Source organism: Trachurus trachurus (assembly GCF_905171665.1).
Source record: "Trachurus trachurus genome assembly, chromosome: 5".
Classification (NCBI taxonomy): domain Eukaryota; kingdom Metazoa; phylum Chordata; class Actinopteri; order Carangiformes; family Carangidae; genus Trachurus; species Trachurus trachurus.
Window position 1 is genome coordinate 1,080,453 of NC_139896.1, and position 22,881 is coordinate 1,103,333.

Consider the following 22,881-nt stretch of genomic DNA (forward strand, 5'->3'; position numbering starts at 1 on the left):
TACTAAAACAGACTTCCGTTGTGGTGTGACGCAATGGATCATGGGAAAATAAAGTGGTGGACAGGAGAGAAAGGTGATGATAATTCCAGGGGCCCAGTGGGGCCACAAAAAACCCCAGTAGTCTAATCTTTGTATGACTCAATTATTCAGCAAGACCCTGACTAATACTCATAGTAATGCTGCATTAGCATCAAAACAAAGTAGGCTAAATAAGAAATGATAATACATACGTAGTCTAAGAAAAAAAGTGGAAAAGTCAGGGGGCAGGGGCCCACTTTAGTATTCTTTCAGGGGCCCCAGAACTCCTAGCAACGGCCCTGGTTATGAAGCATGAAGATCTGACACGTCTCTCTCTCTCTCTCTGTCCACAGGAGAAAGAGCTGAATGTGGAACCACCAGGTAAGAATCTATCTATCTATCTATCTATCTATCTATCTATCTATCTATCTATCTATCTATCTATCTATCTATCTATCTATACTAGTTCATCAGGTGGAAGATGAAATGATCTCCAAAAGACATAAAGTTAAACATGAAACACTCTTTTTTATCAATATTTTCATCAATCTCAGTGTATTATTGTAGTTTTCTACAGTTTCAGAGTGAAAAAGGGAAACAAAGCAGCAGCAGCAACAGAATGGGAAACCTTTGTAAACTATCACAGTGTGTAAATAGTGTGAAAATATGGAAAAAGAGTGTTTCATGTTTAACTTTATGTCTTTAGGAGATCGTTTCATCTTCCACTGGATGAACTGTTAAACACATTAACAGACGTTTTGGTTGACGCTGTATGATAATGATGTAACTGGCTGTTAGTTACCTTTCAAAATAAAACACTCTGGGGACTTTTCAGAATAAGTGTCCTGTGTAACGTTCATGGTTTCATCATGTCGGATCGTTGTGATAAATATTTATATTGTTAAAGCAGATATCAGTGGAATGTTTTTGTTAATATAAGTCCTAAATAGTCCTATTTTCCGTCAGCAATCACTTACATGAAGTATTTCAGCCTAAACACGAGTCTCTCCGTCACTCTGCTCTGCTGTAACCCGAGGAGAAAATTTTCCTTGTGGGATACAAGTGTTATCCAATGAGGAGAGAGAACGGCATGAAGGGCTGTGTGTGCAGCCAAGGGATGCGCGTGAATGTGGTGACGTAGCACGAGGACCAATTGATGCCTGACAAGGGCGGGGGCTGCTAACTCATGGTGCGTTCAAAGAAACTCGTACTTTGTGTTTTTCCTTCCTGTGAAGTCATACCAGTTCGATCTGGTACGAGTTCACGGGTCGGAAGTTACGAGTGGCCGTTATAGGGAACTTTCACAGACAACAGGATGGTAAAAACACGAGCTACGGGTTACCTGGAACGCTACCAAGTCGTAGTTGTGACTTGAAGCTGTAACTTACGGTTTCAAAAGCCTGCCTTGAACGCAGCATTAGCCGAAACGGCCGTGAAGCTGATATCTGCTTTAATGTGAGTGTGATGAACTTTTACCTTTTAATAGAGACTGATGGGATGGATTCACTCTGCCTGGTTTTTAAAGACTTTAACGATGAAACACCTTGTCGCTACCCGATTTGCATCGCTACCCGATCTGTGACAGCCACGTACGGCAACTCCACTTGGACAAACTTAGTTGAATTGACTTAGGATCACTGCCCTGTGTGCGTCGCCAGAGACGGTTTATCTTTTTATTTATTTTTTTAAAATACTTCATTAGTAATGTAAATTGAGGGTTCGTTGTGGTGGTATGGATCTTGATGCTCAGAAAACAGGAACACAGGCGACTTTTAATGTTTACTGTCCTCTTTTCTCGCCGGCCTCATCACCATGACAACCACAAACAATCACAACTACCACAACACTCACTGAATAAACGAGTCTGCCGCGGCTGTCTTATGACGGACCTCCGCGGTTTTTATTTTATTTTATTTTATTTTTTAATCATTTTCACAGTACCGTATTTTAAATTCACAGAACTTTAAGTATGTACGCAAATCGGGCAGTGCCCAAATGAAGTTTGTCCAAGTGGAGTTGCCGTAGGCAGCTGTCCAAGATGGCGGCCGGTCTGCGCATGCGCAGACCAGTTTTGTCACAGATCGGGTAGCGTCGCAAATCGGGTAGTGACACACCTTCTTTTATCACTCTGTGTTGTTGGACTTTGTTCCCAAACTGAAGGTTGTTGTTCCCTGAGCTGTTTCTGAGGTTTTGAGCGTTTGACAGAAACACTGTTTGTCCCTGTTGTCCATCGCCCCCTCCTCCCCCCCCCAGACCCCCCACCCTCCCCCCGAAGCCACAGAAAATGATGCGGAAGCCTCGTCCTCGCTCCGTCTATAACCATAAGCTGTTTAACGGCAATATGGAGACGTTCATCAAGGTACGGAGGAGGAGGAGGAGGAGGAGGTGGCTGCTCTTCATCATGATCTGACTCTGTTTAACTCCTCCTCCTCCTCCTCTTCCTCCTCCTGCTGCTGCTGCTGCTGCTCCGACTCTTCTCCTGCCACAACAGTTCACCAGCACCAGCACAGAGTCCACACTGCAAAAACTCAACATCTTACCAAGAATATTTGTCTTATTTCTAGTCCAAACTAATCTCATTCTACCTAAAATAAGACTCATCACATAAAAAGCAGCTTGTTTTTAGACACTTTTTACTTCTTTTAAGCAGATTTTCACTTTAAATGAGTAGAAAAATCTGATAGTGGAGCAAGTTTTTCTTTCTTATTACAAACACAAAAAACTTGCTTTCACTGGCAGATTTTTCTACTTATTTCAAATGAAAATTTGTTTAAAACAAGTGAAAACTGTCTTAAGACAAGATAATTTTTAGGTGATGAGTGGAAATAGATTAGTTTTGACTAGAAATGAGACAAATATTCTTGATAAGATTTTGAGTTTTTGCAGTCCAGACACCTGAGTGTTTCTGCTCCGTCTCTTTAACCGCTCGGCTCCTCTAACCTGCACAGGTCTCGTCTGTCTGTCTGTCTGTTGCTTCTCTAACCCTCTGCCCTCTCCTCTTCCTCCTCCTCTTCCTCTGCTGCTTTCCATCCCAGAGGAAGGAGGAACGCCAGAACTCGTATCCAGGTATCTAAGTGTGTCGTTCAAGGACCCGAGTCAACGTCGGTTATGGTGCGTTCCAGGCTACCCCCCAGAGGTCCCAGTTCTGACCTCTGACCTCACACAGCCCTCGAAACAAAACTATTACAGCCAGGTGTTACTCTAACGCTATTTATCTGCTAATGTTAAAGGACAATTCCGGGCAAATTCAACTGGGGGCTGTAGCCTATGTTCCTAACATTTTAGGTCTAAAAGAAGGAATCTGAAGATTTTCATGTTTCAGTGCATGTTTGAGTCTCCATCTGACGCTGTCTGTGGCTTTGAGGGATGGAAACAGCCTAAGCAGCAGAACTTCAATCCGCTCCCATTCATCGCTGCCGTGGCGACGCGGGGACAGACCATAACTACCGCTAAACAGGAGAAATTAAACTGAAAACCTTCAGATTCCTTCTGTTACACTGCAAAAACTCAAACTCTTTCCAAGAATATTTGTCAGAAAAATTGTGTCTTTCTTGTCAAAATGTCTCATTTCTAGTCAAAACTAAACTCTTTCCACTTAAAATAAGACTCATCGCCTAAAAACTAACTTGTTTTTAGATCATTTTCACTTGTTTCAAACTAATTTTCACTTGAAATAAGTAGAAAAATCTGCCAGTGAAAGCAAGTTTTTTGTGTTTGTAATAAGAAAGAAAAACTTGCTCCACTATCAGATTTTTCTACTTATTTCAAGTGAAAATCTGCTTGAAAGAAGTAAAAAGTGTCTAAAAACAAGCTGCTTTTAATGTGATGAATCTTATTTTAAGTGGAAAGAGATTAGTTTGGACTAGAAATGAGACATTTTGACAAGAAATAAGACAAATATTATTGGAAAGATTTAGAGTTTTTGCAGTGTAGACCTAAAATGATAGGAGCATACAGCCCCCAGTTGAATTTGCCCGGAATTGTCCTTTAATGGATCATTGGCAGCAGCTCTGGAGTCAGTTAGTTTCCAGTTCATCAATCAATACAAAATATGTTTCAAAAAATACAACTAGGGTTAGATAAAGGATGTAACGGCTTCTGTTATGGTCTGTGCCGTTTCCCCTCCTCTGTTTCGCTCAAATGAGCCGATGAGCAGAAGAAGCACAAACTCCGTACGATTCGCCATGTTTGTGTATTTACATCTTGTTCCCAGAATTCCTTGCGCTCAGACAGTTTGGCGTAACTTCCCTGCAGCGCTACACAGTCGTAAGTCGTGACTCACGGGTTGATAAGCACTGGAACGCACCATAACTCTGCATGCTGCTGCTTCTCTGTCCTCTGCAGCTTTACATTACAAACACCTGCCCTGTGTGTGTGTGTGTGTTGTATTGTGTTGTTTTATGCTCCTCATGAGATTTGCTCAAAATAACATTGATGAGCTCATTCAGGCTTCATGTAGCAGGAAGGAGCTTTAGGTTCACTCTGCATGTTAGATGGTGTGGAGGTTAAAGAGGAACTCTGCAGGGTTTTAGTAGATTAGTGAGTTTAGATTTTAGGATCGTTTAGTTTAGTGAGTTTACTTCGCTCTCTTTTTTTTGTAGAATTGTATTGGAATTTGCGATAGTGCTACTTTAAGTACAAGTTATGGACAATCATGTGCCAAAGAGTTAGGCCACCTGGAACAACTGCGGAAAAAAGTGGCACGACAGACAAACCATCTCAGATTCAGTCTCCTCCGTTATCTCAGCGAGCCTCAACATCAAGAATCCCATTCTGACTAAAAAAATGCAGAAAGGACCGTCCAGAATGACTCTGGTAAAAGAAAGAATCACTTCCTAATGTCTAAAAAACTAAGTTTAAATTAGTAGACATGATGAACTTTCACAACATATGGTTTTGTAATTGTTTCATACGTATATCCCGTATATAAATAATGTTACACTGCAAAAACTCAAAATCTTACCAAGAATATTTGTCTTATTTCTAGTCAAAATGTCTCATTTCTAGTCAAAACAAATCTCATTATTCTTAAATAAGACTCATCATATAAAAAGCAACTTGTTTTAAGACACTTTTTAACTTCTTTCAAGCATATTTACACTTGAAATCAGTAGAAAAAGCTGATTCTTATTACAAGCACAAAAAAACTTGCTTTCACTGGCAGATTTTTCTACTTATTTTAAGTAAAAAATAGTTTGAAACAAGTGAAAATGATCTAAAAACAAGTTATTTTTTAGGTGATGAGTCTCATTTTAAAGTGGAAAGAAATTTATTTTGACAAGAAATAAGACAAATATTATTGGAAAGATTTTGAGTTTTTGCAGTGTATCCACCGCTCCATGGATTGATTTCTTACCGGCTTCGTTGTTGGAAACAGATGCACATGGAGGAGAGGAGGGTTAGAGACCAGACCTGGAGAGTTCCTCTTTAACAGTCACATGTAACAAGCTACTAGATGTGATCTGATATTATATTATTATTATTATTTCTGCATTGTTTCATTGCAGGACTCGGGTCAACCGATCCCTCTGGTGGTTGAGAGTTGTGTCCGATACATCAACCTGTACGGTGAGTCCCAGTCCCAGCTGCTTGTTGTTTATCCTCCTCCTGCTCTTTGTTCAGTCACCGCAGCCTTTTCCCTCGGCGTCGTCCACCTCCACATCTGTCTGCAGCTGGTTCTCTGCAGCCTGAAGGCCTCTTTCTCTCTAGATCTGGACCTAATGCAGCTCCACAAACCTGATTAGGAGCCGTCTAACTGGAACCATCTGGCTGTGGCGCCGGGGCCTCTCTCCCTCTCCTGCAGACATGCACTGCAAAAACTCTACATCTCACCAAGAATATTTGTCTCATTTCTTGTCAAATTGTCTCATTTCTAGTCAAAACTAATCTCTTTCCACTTAAAATAAGACTCATCACCTAAAAATTAACTTGTTTTTAGATCATTTTCACTTGTTTGAAACTAATTTTCACTTAAAATAAGTAGAAAAATCTGCCAGTGAAAGCAAGTTTTTTGTGTTTGTAATAAGAAAGAAAAACTTGCTCCACTATCAGATTTTTCTACTTATTTCAAGTGAAAATCTGCTTGAAAGAAGTAAAAAGTGTCTAAAAACAAGCTGCTTTTAATGTGATGAGTCTTATTTTAAGTAGAATGAGATTGTTTTTGACTAAAAATGAGACAAATATTCTTATTCTAAGATGTAGAGTTTTTGCAGTGTAATCTCCCTTTATGACTAGATTAGGTTTCCTGCTGTGTGTTGTGTGTCTCCAGCGCCGCGTCGCTCTGACCTGGTGCATTATGGGATGTTTTTCTTGCAGGGCTGCAGCAGCAGGGCATCTTCCGTGTGCCGGGGTCACAGGTGGAGGTCAACGACATTAAGAACTCCTTTGAGAGAGGTGAGGCAGAGCACGGCTATTATTATCTATAGACACAGTGGTGTAGTCTCTATGGTTTATATATATATATATTATTATATTATATACTGTATATATCTATAGGTTTACTCAGTATAAACACTGAAAATACATAAATACTTCAGTATAGCCAGTACAACTAAACTATCTAACTACAGTAAATGTCAGTGGTTCTCAGAGTGGGAGGGTTGACAGGGTTCAAGGGTCCACTACTTTTTATTCACATTTTACCAGTTTCTTCTCAATTTTTCTGTTCTACTTTTTACTAATTTTTTAAGACATTTTACCCCTTTTTATATTATTGTTTGAAAAATGTTACCACTTTTTCTAGAATTCTTGAGTAATTTTACCAGTTTCTTCTCAATTTTTTAATAAACCTTTTACTATTTACTAACCACTACTATTTTTTTTATTTTTACCACTTTTTGTTTTATTAGTGTTTGACTTTTTTTTTATTATTATTATTTTACCACTTTTCCTAGAACTTCTTTGATAAATTTGACCAGTTTCTTCTAAAATTTTAAAAACTTTTTTTTGGGGGGTGAAATTTTACCACTTTTTCTGAGAAATTTTACCAGATTTTTCTAAAAAAAAAGAAAAGAAAAAACAGCAAAATTTTACCACTTTTTTCTAAAAGATTTCAAACTTTTTTGTTTATTTTTTTGTGACAATTTTTTACCACTTTTTTCTAGAAATGTTTCAACTTTTTTTTGAGAAATTAGACCACTTTTTTTTCCCAGAAATGTCTCTATAATCTCTCAAAAATGTATGTACGCCTAATTTAAACGTACATTGATTGTTTGTGTATATATACCACTATATAAACACACCAACACACACACCTGTCCTGTCTGTGTGTGTGTGTGTGTTTATATAGTATAGGCTATATTACATAACACCTGTCACTGTGTGTGTGTGTGTGTGTGTGTGTGTGTGTGTGTGTGTGTGTGTGTGTGTGTGTGTGTGTGTGTGTGTGTGTGTGTGTGTGTGTGTGTGTGTGTTTCAGGTGAAGACCCTCTGGTCGACGACCAGAACGAACACGACATCAACTCCGTGGCTGGAGTGTTGAAGCTCTACTTCAGAGGACTGGAGAACCCGCTGTTCCCCAAGGAACGCTTCCTGGACTTCATCTCCACCATCAGTGAGTCACACACACACACACACACATATACACACACACACACACACACACACACACACACACACACACACACACACACACACACACACACACACACACACAGAAAGAGAGAAAACACCTTTACTGTAGAGGAGGGAGGATGTGGAGCAGCAGATGGAAACAATCTGAGCTCTGGACTGATGGTTAACAGAGGGAGGAGGGGGAGTGTGTGTGTGTGTGTGTGGGGGGGGGGGGGGGTTGTGTACACGTTCACTACACAATCACTCCTGCCAGAGAGAAAGTTATACAACAACAGTGTTGAAGCTTTTCTCTCTGGTCGGAGCAGCTGAAGTATTAAAGTAGTTCCAGTGTTAAATGGAAGTAGAACAATAGAAACCACAGGACTTAACCAGGGTTATTATAGTTCACTAAAACTAAAACTAGCAGTGAAAAAATTATTCATTCACATCTTCAGAGGTCTGACAGAGGCTTTCTCCTAAAACCTGTAAAACTACAACTAAGACTAAGACTAAACAAAAACTACAACTAAGACTAATGCTGCGTTCCAGGCAACCGGTAACTCGTGTTTTTCCGACCTGTTACCCGTGAAAGTGCTCTATAACGGCCGTCAAACTCGTAACTTCCAACCCATTAACTCGTACCAGTTTGACTTTGACGGCAGTTACAGTGACTTTCACGGGTAACAGGTCGGAAAAACATGAGTTACCGGTTGCCTGGAACCATAGGACTAAATAAAAACTAAAGTAAAACTGATTCATCACAACTCAATAAAACTAAACTGAAATAAAAAAGCAAACTGAATAAAAATAAAAACTAATGTTAAATGTAAAACTATAATAACCTTGGGACTTGGGCACAAAAAATATATACTTACACCACCAGTTCAAAGTTTGGACACACCTTCTCATCCAATGGTGTTTCTTTATTTTATCACTTTGAAGGAACTATGAAGGAACTCATATGGAGTTGTGTAGTAAACACCAAAGTGTTAATAAAACCCAAAGTGTCTCTGTCCTCTGAGTTGGAGCAGAGTGAAGGTCAAACAGCAACAAGGTCTCAGCTCCTCTGGGAAGAACTCCTTCAACACAACGACCTCATGGAGCTGACGACTGGATCTAAAGTCTGAGAGAAGCAAAAGGTGGAGACTGAGAAACATCTGATATATAAACCATATTCTGCTTTGTTCAACACTTTGGTGTTTACTACATAATGTTTACATTATAACTCCATGTGAGTTCCTTCATAGTTCCTTGTCTCAGTTTGAATCTACAACGTAGAAAGTGATAAAACTAAAGAAAAACACTGAATGAGAAGGTGTGTCCAGGTTTAATGATGGTACGGTCCAGTGTGGGGGTGTCTGAATGGACTAAATGTGTAAATAAATAAGATCCATTCCCTGTGTGTGTGTGTGTGTGTGTGTGTGTGTGTGTGTGTGTGTGTGTGTGTGTGTGTGTGTGTGTGTGTGTGTGTGTGTGTGTGTGTGTGTGTGTGTGTGTGTTTCAGAGCTGGAGTCTGGAGCAGAGCGAGCTCATCACATCCAGCAGATCACTGTGACTCTTCCTCGGACCGTCATCATCGTCATGAGATACCTCTTCGCTTTCCTCAACCAGTGAGTCTGAGCTCATCATCTTCACTTCCTGTTGCTAGAGACAGGTCCAGTTCCACTCCGACCCCTCACACACTCACTGACTTAGAGGAGCGTTCACGGGAAGTCTGTGAGTGTGTGAGGGCTGTTCCACTGTCAGATCATCAAGTCCTTACTGCCCCCTTACCGTCACTCAGCACCGATGCTGACTTACGGTAGGGGAATTACCCACAGTTCATAGCGTTGTGAAGTCAAACACATGGGATGCCGTCGGAACGCAAGTGTTAAAAAAAAAAAAAAAAAGTAAATTAACACACGTAGTCAGAGAGAGCTCCGCCGCTCTCCTTATCTCTTTGGCAGGAGCAACAACAAAAAAAAGAAAGAAAGAAAAAAAAGAAGCAGTTTACTGTCAGTATTAACGTGCAGTTTGTGATTATTGATGATGATTTGATCAGATCTGATCCAGGAACATTTAGTTTTGAGTCTGCGTCCCTCACACACCTTGTGCGTATTGAAAGTACAGTAAATTATCGGTCCAAGACCGGAGTCAACAACATGTTATTGTCAAGGTAACGTGTGGTGAGAGTGGGTAAGTGCTGTTCCAGTCATGTTTACAGCATCTGGACCCTCACACACTCTCACACTCACTTCACTTCAGTCAGTGAGGGTTCAGGGCTCGAGTCTTTAGGGGGCGGATTGGAACTGGGCCAAAATGACTCTGGAGGATCAATCAATCTGACCTTTTTCCAAGTGAATGCAAAACACTTCCTCTGTATGTAGCAACCTGCTGAAAAGACTCATGTCATTGTCTCCCCCTGGTGTTGAGGAGGAGACACTGTCAGGATGAGATTAGTAGATTCAGCTGTTGGGTGTGTGTGTGCAAGGTAGTCTATGTCTGGAGGCTGCTCTTTTGGTCGCACAAGTACATTTCGTTGGGCTGTTTCTGTTTTTCTAAACTGCACAATGACAATAAAATGATTTGATTGATTTGATTTTGATGCATGTGAACTGGGACAAGAACTGAACTATGTGTGAAGTTAACTAAACAACAGTAACTAAAGGTTCTGAGTGTCTCGGTCTTCTCTCCGTCCTCCCAGTCTGTCCCAGTACAGCGACGAGAACATGATGGACTCGTACAACCTGGCCATCTGCTTCGGTCCGACCCTGATGCCGATCCCGGACGGCCAGGACCCGGTGGCCTGTCAGGCCCACGTCAACGAGGTCATCAAGACCATCATCGCCCACAACGAGCTCATCTTCCCCGGCCAGAGGGAGCTGGACGGACCGGTCTACGAGAAGTGTATGACCGGGGGGGAGGAGTACTGGTGAGTGGTGACCGTGGTGACCGGGGGGGGGGGGGGGGGGGGGGGAGTACTGGTGAGTGGTGACTGGGGGGGAGGAGTACTGGTGAGTGGTGACCGGGGGGGGGGGGGAGTACTGGTGAGTGGTGAACAGTAACAGAGTACATACACTGCAAAAACTCAAATATCTTATTTCTAGTCAAAACTAATCTCATTATGCTTAAAATACGACTCATCACATTAAAAAGTAGCTTGTTTTTTAGATCATTTTCACTTCTTTCAAACAAATTTTCACTTGAAATAAGTAGAAAAATCTGATAGTGGATCAAGTTTTTCTTTCTTATTACAAACACAAAAAACTTGCTTTCACTGGCAGATTTTTCTACTTATTTCAATTGAAAATTAGTTTGAAACAAGTGAAAATGATCTAAAAACAAGTTAATTTTTTAGGTTTTTAGGCTTATTTTAAGTGGAAAGAGTTTAGTTTTTTTTTTTTTTAAGTATATTTTTAGGCTTTTTTGCCTTTATTTGATAGCACATATAGGGGGAGGAAGAGAGAGGGGGAATGACATGCAGGAAAGGTCTGCCCGACGCTGGATTCAAACCAGGGACGCCTGCGTTGAGGACTGCAGCCTCTACATGGGGCGGCCGCCTTAACCACTGCGCCACGCACCGCCCCAAGATTTGAACCAGCAACCTTCAGGTCTTCAGCCCAGTGATCTAACCACTTCACCATAGTTACAATCGGAAAGAGATTAGTTTGGACTAGAAATGAGACATTTTGACAACTTACTTATTTCAAGTGAAAATTAGTTTGAAACAAGTGAAAATGATCTAAAAACAAGTTAATTTTTAGGTGATGAGTCTTATTTTAAGTGGAAAGAGATTAGTTTTGACTAGAAATGAGACATTTTGACAAGAAATAAGACAAATATTCTTGGAAAGATTTGTGGTTTTTGCAGTGTATCCAGAGGGTTTGTACTTTACTTGAGTAATAGATTTCTTTGGTACTTATTACTCTACTTGAATACATTTCCAAGACAAATATTAGTACTTTTACTGGAGTTAATTAGTAGTACGGCTGAAAAGTACTGGTTACTTTCAGGTCTTTTTCTAAAATCCTATTGGACACAAGCTGTGTTTGTCAAAGAAGGAAACCCTAACCCCTAAAAGCAGCACATCAGTGCAGCTGCTTTCAAAGAGTTCATTCTCACTAACAAGAGTTAAAAGCTCCTTACATTCATTTACAAACAATTAGAGTCATTCATTGATGTGGACAATAAGACATTTACTCTGACTCTGACTTACAGTACATTTAAAAGCAAGTACTTTTTTACTCTTACTCGAGTAACATGTCGTGTGTGTGTGTGTGTGTGTGTGTGTGTGTGTGTGTGTGTGTGTGTGTGTGTGTGTGTGTGTGTGTGTGTGTGTGTGTGTGTGTGTGTGTGTGTGTGTGTGTGTGTGTGTGTGTGCAGCGACAGCCCCCACAGTGAACCAGGAACTATCGACGAGGCCGACAACGGGACTGAACCTCACACCAGTGACGAAGGTCAGAACTTCACAGGACTCATAAAGACACCAGCTTCACCAATACATCAATACACTTATGGATCAATACACTGATAGATCAGTAATCATCTTTATTAAACTCCTCTCCACTGGTTCTGTTGTACCCGTTTAAAGGGATAGTTCAACATTTTGTCAAGTTGGCCCATTGCCATAATCCCTATAGTCATAGCAGTAGGTTCGTTACCTTTAATTGTCGGTGCAAGCTGTTTTTAGAACGGCGGAGCAGAGCCGTGAGCTGCTCAGAGCTACGCTACGGAGGCTCATTATGGGATTTCTTGGTTTCCCTCATCATCAAACTCATCAAATACACAATCCAACAACTCCACAACGCTCTGGTGGACAAGTTGTGAGCTGCACATTCACCACGCTATGAGATAATAACACAACGTTACCACACAGAGTTGTTTTAGAGGGAAATACAGAGACTGTTGATGAAAAACTGTCCCTGAAGGCAACGTGCATCAGTGGTTTTACATGAATTTCCCTCTAAAACAACTCTGTGTGGTAACGTTGTGTTATTATCTCATAGCTTGGTGAATGTGCAGCTCACAACTTGTCCACCAGAGCGTTGTGGAGTTGTTGGATTGTGTATTTGATGAGTTTGATGAGGGAAACCAAGAAATCCCATAATGAGCCTCCGTAGCGTAGCTCTGAGCAGCTCACGGCTCTGCTCCGCCGTTCTAAAAACAGCTTGCACCGACAATTAAAGGTAACGAACCTACTGCTATGACTATAGGGATTATGGCAATGGGCTACTTTGCCAAACATGTTGAACTATCCCTTTAAAATAGTCAGAACAGAAAGAAAGAGTTGGATCAAGGCTTTTATTTAACTCAGACCTGGTAGGCTATTTGATGTGTTAGTTAAATCGTTCAGAGAGAAACTCATCAGAGCAGTGAGTTCTTAATTAGTTTCTAACAAATCTGACATGACGACGTGTTTCACCTTTTCTCTGTTGAGTAAACAGTGTTGGTACGCAGCCCTGCAGCTTTGATCCATCTGTGTGTGTGTGAGTGTGTGTGTGTTTCTCTGTGTGTGTGTGTGTGTGTGTGTGTGTGTGTGTGTGTGTGTGTGTGTGTGTGTGTGTGTGTGTGTGTGTGTGTGTGCCCCCTCCCCCCGGTGGCTCTTTGTTCAGCGTTAGTCAGCAGTCCTCCTGGGACTTTCTCCTTTGTGCAGTGTTTCCCTGTTTCTCCTCTGAGCTTTGAAAACAGAACTGGGCCACGAACAAAAGCCTCAAACACACTCAACACACACAGACACACAGACACACACACACACACACATACACAGCTCTGTGGAGTAATTCACTTTTCATAGAGAAAATGTTGTTGAATGAAGAACAAGTCTCAATAAAACTGATACTGAATATCAACAACGCTGCTTTTCAACCTCATTTTCTCTTTTAAAATAAATTGTCTTCTGCTGAGAGTTGGTTTGATAAAGTTATTAATCAGCTGTAAGACAAGATGAGACAAGACGAGACAAGATGAGATGAGACAAGACGAGATGAGACAAAACAAGACATAGATGATGTAGGAAGTTGTAATAATGTGATTTGTGAGTTTTATGTCTTAGACTTAACAACATGACATCATTAGGGACCAGGACACATGGTGAACTTGTTACTAACCTATAATCTAATGTGTGTTTCCCTTCCAGAGGTGGAGCAGATCGAAGCCATCGCCAGGTTCGACTACGTGGGCCGCAGCCCCAGAGAGCTGTCCTTCAAGAAGGGAGCGTCTCTGCTGCTGTACCACCGAGCCTCTGAGGACTGGTGGGAGGGACGGCACAACGGGGTGGACGGCCTCATCCCACACCAGTACATCGTGGTGCAGGACCTGTGAGTACGACCAGAGGCTGCTGGTGCTTCTGGTGCTTCTGGTGGTTCTGGTGTAACGTCAGTCTGATTCTGATGGTTCTCAGTCCAGTCATAGTAACGTCAGTCTGAGTGATACAGTTTCTCTCAGTTGGTTCGGCTCATTTCTTGAAACAGAAATGACATTTGGTAAAACAGTCTCACAGTTCATTACAACACCACAGATCACTGGCAGAAGCTCATATCTCTCCGTAAACGCTTCACTCATGTGTCAATCAGCTGTAAGACAAGATCAGACGAGACAAGACGAGACGAGACAAGATGAGATAAAATGAGACAAGACAAGATGAGATGAGACAAGATGAAACAAGACGAGACAAGATGGATGATGAGATGAATGAGAAACTCAGTTCTGTTGTGACCAGTCAGCAGGAGGTTTGGAGGTTTGTCCATGGTTGTGTCCTAAATCCCTCCCTCCTTCCCTCCTCCCTACTCACTATATAGTGAATTCAACATAGTGACTATATAGTGACTCACTGGTCAATTAAAAAAGCACTTTGGGACACTACTCCGCCGCACAGTTAATGACGTATTATGTCGCATAATTAAAACGTTCCGACCACGATCATAACGGCCAGTGTTGGTACCATGGATACAACCATGGTAACGGCCGGTGTAGGTACCATGGTTACAACCATGGTAACAGCCGGTGTAGCACAGACCTACGGGTGTATATGTACCAACATAAAAAGAGGAGTAAAGCAATATATTAAGCGGTAATATATATATTTAAGTATCAAAGATGTTCAATCAAACCCACATAGTTTGAAACAACGTTCACAACAACGTGTCACAACTAAGCATAAAGTCTGCTAGCTTAATGCTAACGTATAATGTAAAACACCATAGACGGGCTAACAGAAATTAGCAACACTATCCAGAGTCTGTGGTCAGTTTATAACGCTTGTTAGGAAATTTGCTCCGACGTTTGTTGTGGGAGTCTGTGGAAGCCGCGACCGGACAACTCTGGCAGCTGGACACATTTATTGAGGCTGCTGCACTACTGCATTTATTTGGTAGCTACACCGGTCACTACTTCATTTATTTGGTAGCTACACCGGTCACTACTGCATTTATTTGGTAGCTACACCGGTCACTACTTCATTTATTTGGTAGCTACACCAGTCACTACTGCATTTATTTGGTAGCTACACCGGTCGCTACTGCATTTATTTGGTAGCTACACCGGTCGCTACTGCATTTATTTGGTAGCTACACCGGTCACTACTGCATTTATTTGGTAGCTACACCGGTCACTACTGCATTTATTTGGTAGCTACACCGGTCACTACTTCATTTATTTGGTAGCTACACTGGTCACTACTTCATTTATTTGGTAGCTACACCGGTCACTACTGCATTTATTTGGTAGCTACACCGGTCACTACTTCATTTATTTGGTAGCTACACCGGTCGCTCTGGGTCGCTGTGGTAACGGCCATCTGTGACCGCAATGCATGATGGGATATCTTGCTCCGGTTAGTGACCATCGGATGTTCACCACATGTCGCGGTGAATTGTGGGATAGATTCAGTCACTATATAGTGAACATTAATAATCACTAAACATTCGGACACCACTACAACAACTGGTCACTAGAGAGAGAGGAGGGGGGGATTTCGGACACAACCCATGTTGTTAAGAGAACTGAGACAAACCAGTGGAGAACAACGTTAACATGGTGATGATGATGATGATGATGATGATGATGATGATGATGATGATGATGATGATGATGATGATGAGGATGATGGTGATGAAGATGATGATGTCATGGTCTCTGTCTCCCTCAGTGATGATGCGTTCTCCGACAGCCTGAGTCAGAAGGCGGACAGCGAGGCGAGCAGCGGGCCGCTGCTGGACGACAAGGCTTCATCTAAGAACGACGCCCCGTCGCCATGTGAACCGTCTCCTGACTACGGCTTCGGGGGCGTGATTGGGAGGTGGGGGCCGCCGAGCTACACCGTTCTGCCCCTCGGGGCGTTTCCTGTCTAATAGTGGGGCAGATAACTGTAATAATCGTTCACTTCTGGAAACAAGCACCAAAATTGGGCCATTGAATATACAGTAATATTGCATTTCGGAATACAGTTGCAAAGACTTGTCCTATTTGAATGATCTTGGTATCAAATATTACATTTTTCACTATGTAGAATCCGAATTTGGACCCATGGACTTACTCACTGGCTTCCTTGTACCATATATCAGTCCCGGAATCCTAATATTATGCTAAATTAGAGGTTCATGATACGTCTGACTCGGCTAAAATGCACGGTAGTGTATTATATCATAGTAGTGTTAGAGGTTTAGTATGTGTAGCATCTTCCTGTACTAGGCTTCCAAGCTGGACATGACACAATTACGTGTGTATGTGTGTAGGCCCCCACATACTCGGGCGTACTTGACTCCGCGGACTCAATACACTGCAAAAACTCAAATATCTTACCAAGAATATTTGTCTTATTTCTAGTCAAAATGTCATTTCTAGTCAAAACTAATCTCATTATACTTAAAATAAGAAACATCACATAAAAAAGCAGCTTGTTTTTAGACACTTTGTACCTCTTTCAAGCAGATTTTCACTTGAAATAAGTAGAAAAATCTGATAGTGGAGCAAGTTTTTCTTTCTTATTACAAACACAAAAAACTTACTTTCACTGGCAGATTTTTCTACTTATTTCAAGTGAAAAATTAGTTTGAAACAAGTGAAAATTATCTAAAAACAAGTTAATTTTTAGGTGATGAGTCTTATTTTAAGTGGAAAAAGATTAGTTTTGACAAGAAATGAGACATTTTGACAAGAAATAAGACAAATATTCCTGGAAAGATTTTGAGTTTTTGCAACTCAAACCCAAAGCGGATACAGTAATATTGCATTTTGGAATACAATTGCAAAGACTTGATCTATTTGAATGATCTTGGTGTCAAATAATACATTTTTCACTATGTAGAAGGGTTAGGGACACGCTGACACGCTGTCTCTTCTTCTTCACACAGGGTGAGGCTACGGTCCGACGGCGCCGCCATCCCTCGTCACCGCGGCGACACCCGGGGCGACACCCACAGTCCGACGCGGGGGCCGGTGGCCGACACGCCCCCCCGGGCCGCTGCCTGCCCCAGCAGCCCCCACAAGATGTCCATCAGCAAGGGCCGCATGGAGAGTCCCGAGAAGAGACGGCTCGGCACCTTCGGCAGCGCCGGCAGCATCAACTACCCCGACAGGAAGAACTACCCCGATGCCCCCCCCCTCAGGCCGGGGCCGGGGGCAACGCGCCACAGCAGCCTGGGAGACCACAAGGCTCTGGAGGCCGAGGCGCTGGCCGAGGTGAAGCTACAACGACACACCGACCTCACATATAGAAACATCTGGTGGTCACATGATCAGAACCTTGATCCTCAGCTGGTTAAACATCCTGGTGTCCTCCTGGGTCAAGGAATGAAGGAAGGACAAAGGGAAAGATAGGAGGAAAGAAGGAAGGGAAACAGGAAGGAAAGATAAAAGGAGGGAGGGAACAGATTGGGTTAATTGGGTCAAAAAGGAAGGAAGAAGTAAGGACGGAGGGAAGGAAGGAAGAAAAGGAGGGAAAAAGGATTGTGGAAAGTAGGAAGGGAAAAAGGAAGGAAAGAAAGACGGAATGAGGGAACAGAAACATTCAAGGAAGGAAGAAAGGAGGGAATAGATCAGGTCAATTGGATCAAAAGAGGAAGAAAGTAAGGACGAAGGGAAGGAAGGAAGGACAAAGGGAAAGAAGGAAGGAAGGAAGGAAGGAAGGACAAAGGGAAAGATGGGAGGAAAGAAGGAAGGGAAAAAGGAAGGAAAGATAGAAGGAGGGAGTGAACAGATTGGGTTAATTGGGTCAAAAAGGAAGGAAGAAGTAAGGACGGAGGAAAGGAAGGAAGGAAGGGAGGGAAAAAGGATTGTGGAAAGTAGGAAGGGAAAAAGGAAGGAAAGAAAGACGGAATGAGGGAACAGAAACATTCAAGGAAGGAAGAAAGGAGGGAATAGATCAGGTCAATTGGATCAAAAGAGGAAGAAAGTAAGGACGAAGGGAAGGAAGGAACAAAGGAAGAGAATAAGGATTGTGGAAAGAAGGAAGGGAAAAAGGAAGGAAAGATAGAAGGAGGGAGGGAACAGATTGGGTCAATTGGGTCAAAAAGGAAGGAAGAAGTAACTGTGCATTCACACCAAAAGCTTCCAAAGTGTCAAAACGCCGGAAGTCAATTCATTTTCAATGAGAGCCGGCAACACTGAGCGACCAAAGCGTCAACTGGCGTCACCGCGCTTCCAAAGCTTCCAAAGCTTCAACAGGCGTCACCGCGCTTCCAAAGCGTCAACAGGCGTCACCGCGCTTCCAAAGCGTCAACAGGCGTCACCGCGCTTCCAAAGCTTCCAAAGCTTCCAAAGCTTCCAAAGCGTCAACAGGTGTCACCGCGCTTCCAAAGCGTCAACAGGCGTCACCGCGCTTCCAAAGCTTCCAAAGCTTCCAAAGCTTCCAAAGCTTCCAAAGCTTCCAAAACGTCCAAAGCTTCCAAAGCGTCCAAAGCTTCCAAAACGTCCAAAGCTTCCAAAGCGTCCAAAGCTTCCAAAGCTTCCAAAGCTTCCAAAACGTCCAAAGCTTCCAAAGCGTCAACAGGTGTCACCGCGCTTCCAAAGCTTCCAAAGCTTCCAAAGCTTCCAAAACGTCCAAAGCTTCCAAAGCGTCAACAGGCGTCACCGCGCTTCCAAAGCTTCCAAAGCTTCCAAAGCTTCCAAAACGTCCAAAGCTTCCAAAGCGTCAACAGGTGTCACCGCGCTTCCGAAGCGTCCAAAGCTTCCAAAGCTTCCAAAGCTTCCAAAACGTCCAAAGCTTCCAAAGCGTCAACAGGTGTCACCGCGCTTCCAAAGCTTCCAAAGCTTCCAAAACGTCCAAAGCTTCCAAAGCGTCAACAGGCGTCACCGCGCTTCCAAAGCTTCCAAAGCTTCCAAAGCTTCCAAAGCTTCCAAAGCTTCCAAAACGTCCAAAGCTTCCAAAGCGTCAACAGGTGTCACCGCACTTCCAAAGCGTCAACAGGCATCACCGCGCTTCCAAAGCGTCAACAGGCGTCACCGTGCTTCCAAAGCTTCCAAAGCTTCCAAAGCGTCCAAAGCTTCCAAAGCGTCAACAGGTGTCACCGCGCTTCCAAAGCGTCAACAGGCGTCACCGCGCTTCCAAAGCTTCCAAAGCGTCAACAGGCGTCACCGCGCTTCCAAAGCTTCCAAAGCTTCCAAAGCTTCCAAAGCGTCCAAAGCTTCCAAAGCGTCAACAGGCATCACCGTGCTTCCAAAGCTTCCAAAGCTTCCAAAGCGTCCAAAGCTTCCAAAGCGTCAACAGGCGTCACCGCGCTTCCAAAGCTTCCAAAGCGTCCAAAGCTTCCAAAGCGTCAACAGGCGTCACCGCGCTTCCAAAGCTTCCAAAGCGTCCAAAGCTTCCAAAGCGTCAACAGGCATCACCGCGCTTCCAAAGCTTCCAAAGCTTCCAAAGCGTCCAAAGCTTCCAAAGCGTCAACAGGTGTCACCGCGCTTCCAAAGCGTCAACAGGCGTCACCGCGCTTCCAAAGCTTCCAAAGCTTCCAAAGCGTCAACAGGTGTCACCGCGCTTCCAAAGCTTCCAAAGCTTCCAAAGCTTCCAAAGCGTCCAAAGCTTCCAAAGCTTCCAAAGCTTCCAAAGCATCCAAAGCTTCCAAAGCTTCCAAAGCATTTCCAAACGAGAAGTTGAGTCTTGGTTAACTTTAGGGTAATTAGCTATGACGTGGTTCGGCAGCAACCTGTCAGAATAGAGACGTCCTTCGGCTCCTTTTTTTCTCTCTTTCTTGTCCTTCGTCTCCCCAATGACCAGCGCAATGGAACTTTGACGTCAGTCACGTGGCGAACGACCAAAGTGGCTGAAAATATTTGCCGTTTTGGGAGCTGTCTTGTCTGAAGCGCAGCCTCGAGTGTTTTTGACGCTTTGGAAGCTTTTGGTGTGAATGCACAGTAAGGACGAAGGGAAGCAAGGATGAAGGGAAAGGAGGGAGGGAACAGATTCGTTCAAGGAAGGAAGAAGGGAGGAAAGAAGGAAGGGAAAAGGGAAGGAAAGAAAGATGGAGGGATAGGGAACAGATCAGGTCAATTGGATCAAAAGAGGAAGGAAGAAGAAGTAAGGACGAAGGGAAGGAAGGAAGGAATGAAGGAAGGGTAAAAGGATTGGGTCAATTTTACCCAGAAGGACAACAGGAGTGTTAATTGACCCAATCTGTTCCCTTCCTCCATCCTTCCTTCTTTCCTTTCCTTTCTCTCCATCTTTCCACAATCCTTTTCCCCTTCCTTCCTTCCCTTCATCCTTACTTCTTCTTCCTACCTCTTTTGATCCAATTGACCTGATCTGTTCCCTCCCTCCCTCCATCTTTCTTTCCTTCCCTTTTCCCTTCCTTCTATCCACAATCCCTTTTCCCCTTCCTTCCTTCCTTCCCTTCATCCTTACTTCTTCATTCCTTTTTGACCTAATTGACCCAATTTGTTCCCTCCTTCCATCTTTCTTTCCTTCCTTTTCTCCTTCCTTCTTTCCTCCCATCTTTCCCTTCCTTCCTTCCTTCCTTCCTTCCTTCCTTCCTTCCTTCCTTCCTTCCTTCCTTCCTTGACCCAGAAAGGGCAAAACATATAATGGGTTTGGTTCGTTCTCTGAACTCCTGGAAGGTTCAGATCAACACCATTAACGCTCTCATCGATCTGTTCTCCAGGACATAGAGAAGACGATGACCACGGCGCTCCACGAGCTGCGGGAGCTGGAGCGCCACCAGAACACGGTGAAGCAGCAGATGGCGGCGCCGGACGTGGTGCTGGACACGCTGGAGCCCATGAAGCAGCAGCACCCGGCGGCAAGCGGGTCCGAGCCGGGAAGCCCGCTGCACACCATCATGATCCGCCACGACCCGGACGCCGCCATGCGCCGCAGCAGCAGCTCCTCCTCCGAGATGATGACCACCTTCAAGCCGCCGGCGCTGCTGTCCTCAGGCCGCCTGCGCCCGCCGCCGCCACCCGCAAGGCCGGGCCGGCCGCCGCCCAACCAGCACCAACACCAGAACCAGCACCAACACCGCTCCAGCAGCTCCAGCTCCTCCGGCGTCGGCAGCCCCGCCGTCACGCCAACCGAGAAGATGTTCCCCGGCAACGGCAGCTCGGCCGCCAACGCCTCCAACCTCTCCGGTGACGCCGACAAGTCTGGAACCATGTAGCACCGGTGGAGGCTGCAGGCGGCGGGGGGAGGAGGGGGGGTCGATGGGATGGCGGCACATTCAGGCTAACAGAAAACGTGGAAAAAAGTGGCGTTGTGTTGTTTTCTCACTTTTTATTTCGCGTTTAGACAAGTGTTTTCCGGGTGGAAATCTGCGTGCATACCGCGACGCAAAAGTCCGTGGAATTCAATGTTGTATGCACGCCAAGCGCCACACAACACACGACACCACCAAGTCCAACGCCGGTGTTGTTTTCCTATTCTCCTTCTTGGTTTCCGTCAGGCTTTACGCCGGCCATCGTAGCGTTGCCCTCCTCAGGTCGTAGCGATCAGAGCAGACGTTTTGCGTTTTCAACCTTTACACGGAGACGCAACGGCAACGACTCTGGACGGTGGTTTCACTTTTTTGCGTTTTCAAGCCCCGAAAACGCCGTCGCCGTCTAAACGAAAGGCACATCCAATGAAATATTTTGCCGTTTTCATCCGTGAGCGTTGTTGTGTAAACGGGGCCTCAGACTTGTCTCATGTATTCAGGAAGCCCCCCCCCCCCAGGTGAGGAACTCGATGTGATTCCAGTCGAACATTTCAGGCTACGTTTACACGGAAACGATCAGAATAGAAAACGCAAAAGTGGCGTTGTTGTGTTCTCACTTTTTATTTTGCGTTTACGGGCCGTGTCCACCAAACGCGTTTTTAGCTCTGACAGCGCTCTCAGCTTTTGACATGGACCCTGAGGTCGTCCTACCTTCAATACAAGTGATGGTCATGATATAAACCGAGCCACGTCTCCGGTTGTGTTGCTGTCGGTAACGTATGTCCCGCCCCTTCTTGATTCTGATTGGTCAGTGCGGTGAAAAGTGACATTGAGAAGTGCGGCGCTGTTCTAAAAGTTGAACAGATTTCAACTCGAAGCGCTCTGAGCGCCGCGACAAAAAGAAGCAAGCGCCGAGGGCGTTTTACCGCCGAGGGCGCTGAGCGTTGTGAGCGCCGACTCAATAGGGTTTGAATGGAAAGTAGACGCCCAGAGGCTGAAAACGCGTCTGGTGGACACGGCCCCTTAGACGAGCGTTTTCGGGGTGGAAATCTGCGTGCATACCGCGACGCAAAAGTCTGTGGTGGCGGCGTGCTGCACATCACACAACACCACCAAGTCCAACGCCGGTGTTTTTCCCGTCAGGCTTTACGCCGGCCATCGTAGCGTTGCCCTCCTCAGGTCGTAGCGATGGGAGCAGACGTTTTACGTTTTCACCCTTTACATGGAGACGCAACGACGGAGCGGTTTTAAGATTTCCACTCTGGAGGGTGGTTTCACTTTTTTGCGTTTTCAAGCCCCCGAAAACGCCGTCGCCGTCTAAACTAAAAGGCACATCCCATGAAATATTTTGCAGTTTTCATCCGCGACCGTTGTCGTGTAAACAACAGGGCCTCAGACTTGATTCATGGATTCAGGAAGCCTCGATGTGACTCCAGTCGAACGTTTCAGGCTACGTTTACACAGAAACGATCCGAACAGAAAACGCAAAAGTGGCGTCCTTGTGTTCTCACTTTTTATTTCGTCTTTAGACAAGCGTTTTTTGGGGTGGAAATCTGCGTGCATACCGCGATGCATCACACAACACCACCAAGTCCAACGCCTGTGTCGTTTTCCTATTCATCTTCTTGGTTTCTGTCAGGCTTTACGCCAGCCATCGTAGTGTTGCCATCCTCAGGTCGTAGCAATCGGAGCAGACGTTTTGTGTTTCCCCCCTTTA

General features: G+C 44.2%; 1 protein-coding gene across 1 annotated transcript in view; it reads left to right on the plus strand.

The window, feature by feature from the left end:
- The window catches only part of srgap3 (SLIT-ROBO Rho GTPase activating protein 3), a gene marked incomplete at both ends in the record, with an annotated part of 93,715 nt that extends 72,584 nt beyond the window's left edge, over positions 1-21,131 (plus strand). Inside the window, 12 exons of the mRNA XM_083972357.1 lie at positions 372-399; positions 2,272-2,377; positions 5,526-5,586; positions 6,334-6,411; positions 7,436-7,570; positions 9,074-9,179; positions 10,253-10,480; positions 11,932-12,005; positions 13,685-13,865; positions 15,695-15,844; positions 16,899-17,226; positions 20,637-21,131. Of these exons, the coding sequence (XP_083828483.1) occupies positions 372-399; positions 2,272-2,377; positions 5,526-5,586; positions 6,334-6,411; positions 7,436-7,570; positions 9,074-9,179; positions 10,253-10,480; positions 11,932-12,005; positions 13,685-13,865; positions 15,695-15,844; positions 16,899-17,226; positions 20,637-21,131 (1,970 nt within the window). The remainder of the gene's footprint in view (positions 1-371; positions 400-2,271; positions 2,378-5,525; positions 5,587-6,333; positions 6,412-7,435; positions 7,571-9,073; positions 9,180-10,252; positions 10,481-11,931; positions 12,006-13,684; positions 13,866-15,694; positions 15,845-16,898; positions 17,227-20,636) is intronic.
- Positions 21,132-22,881: the final 1,750 nt, after the last annotated feature.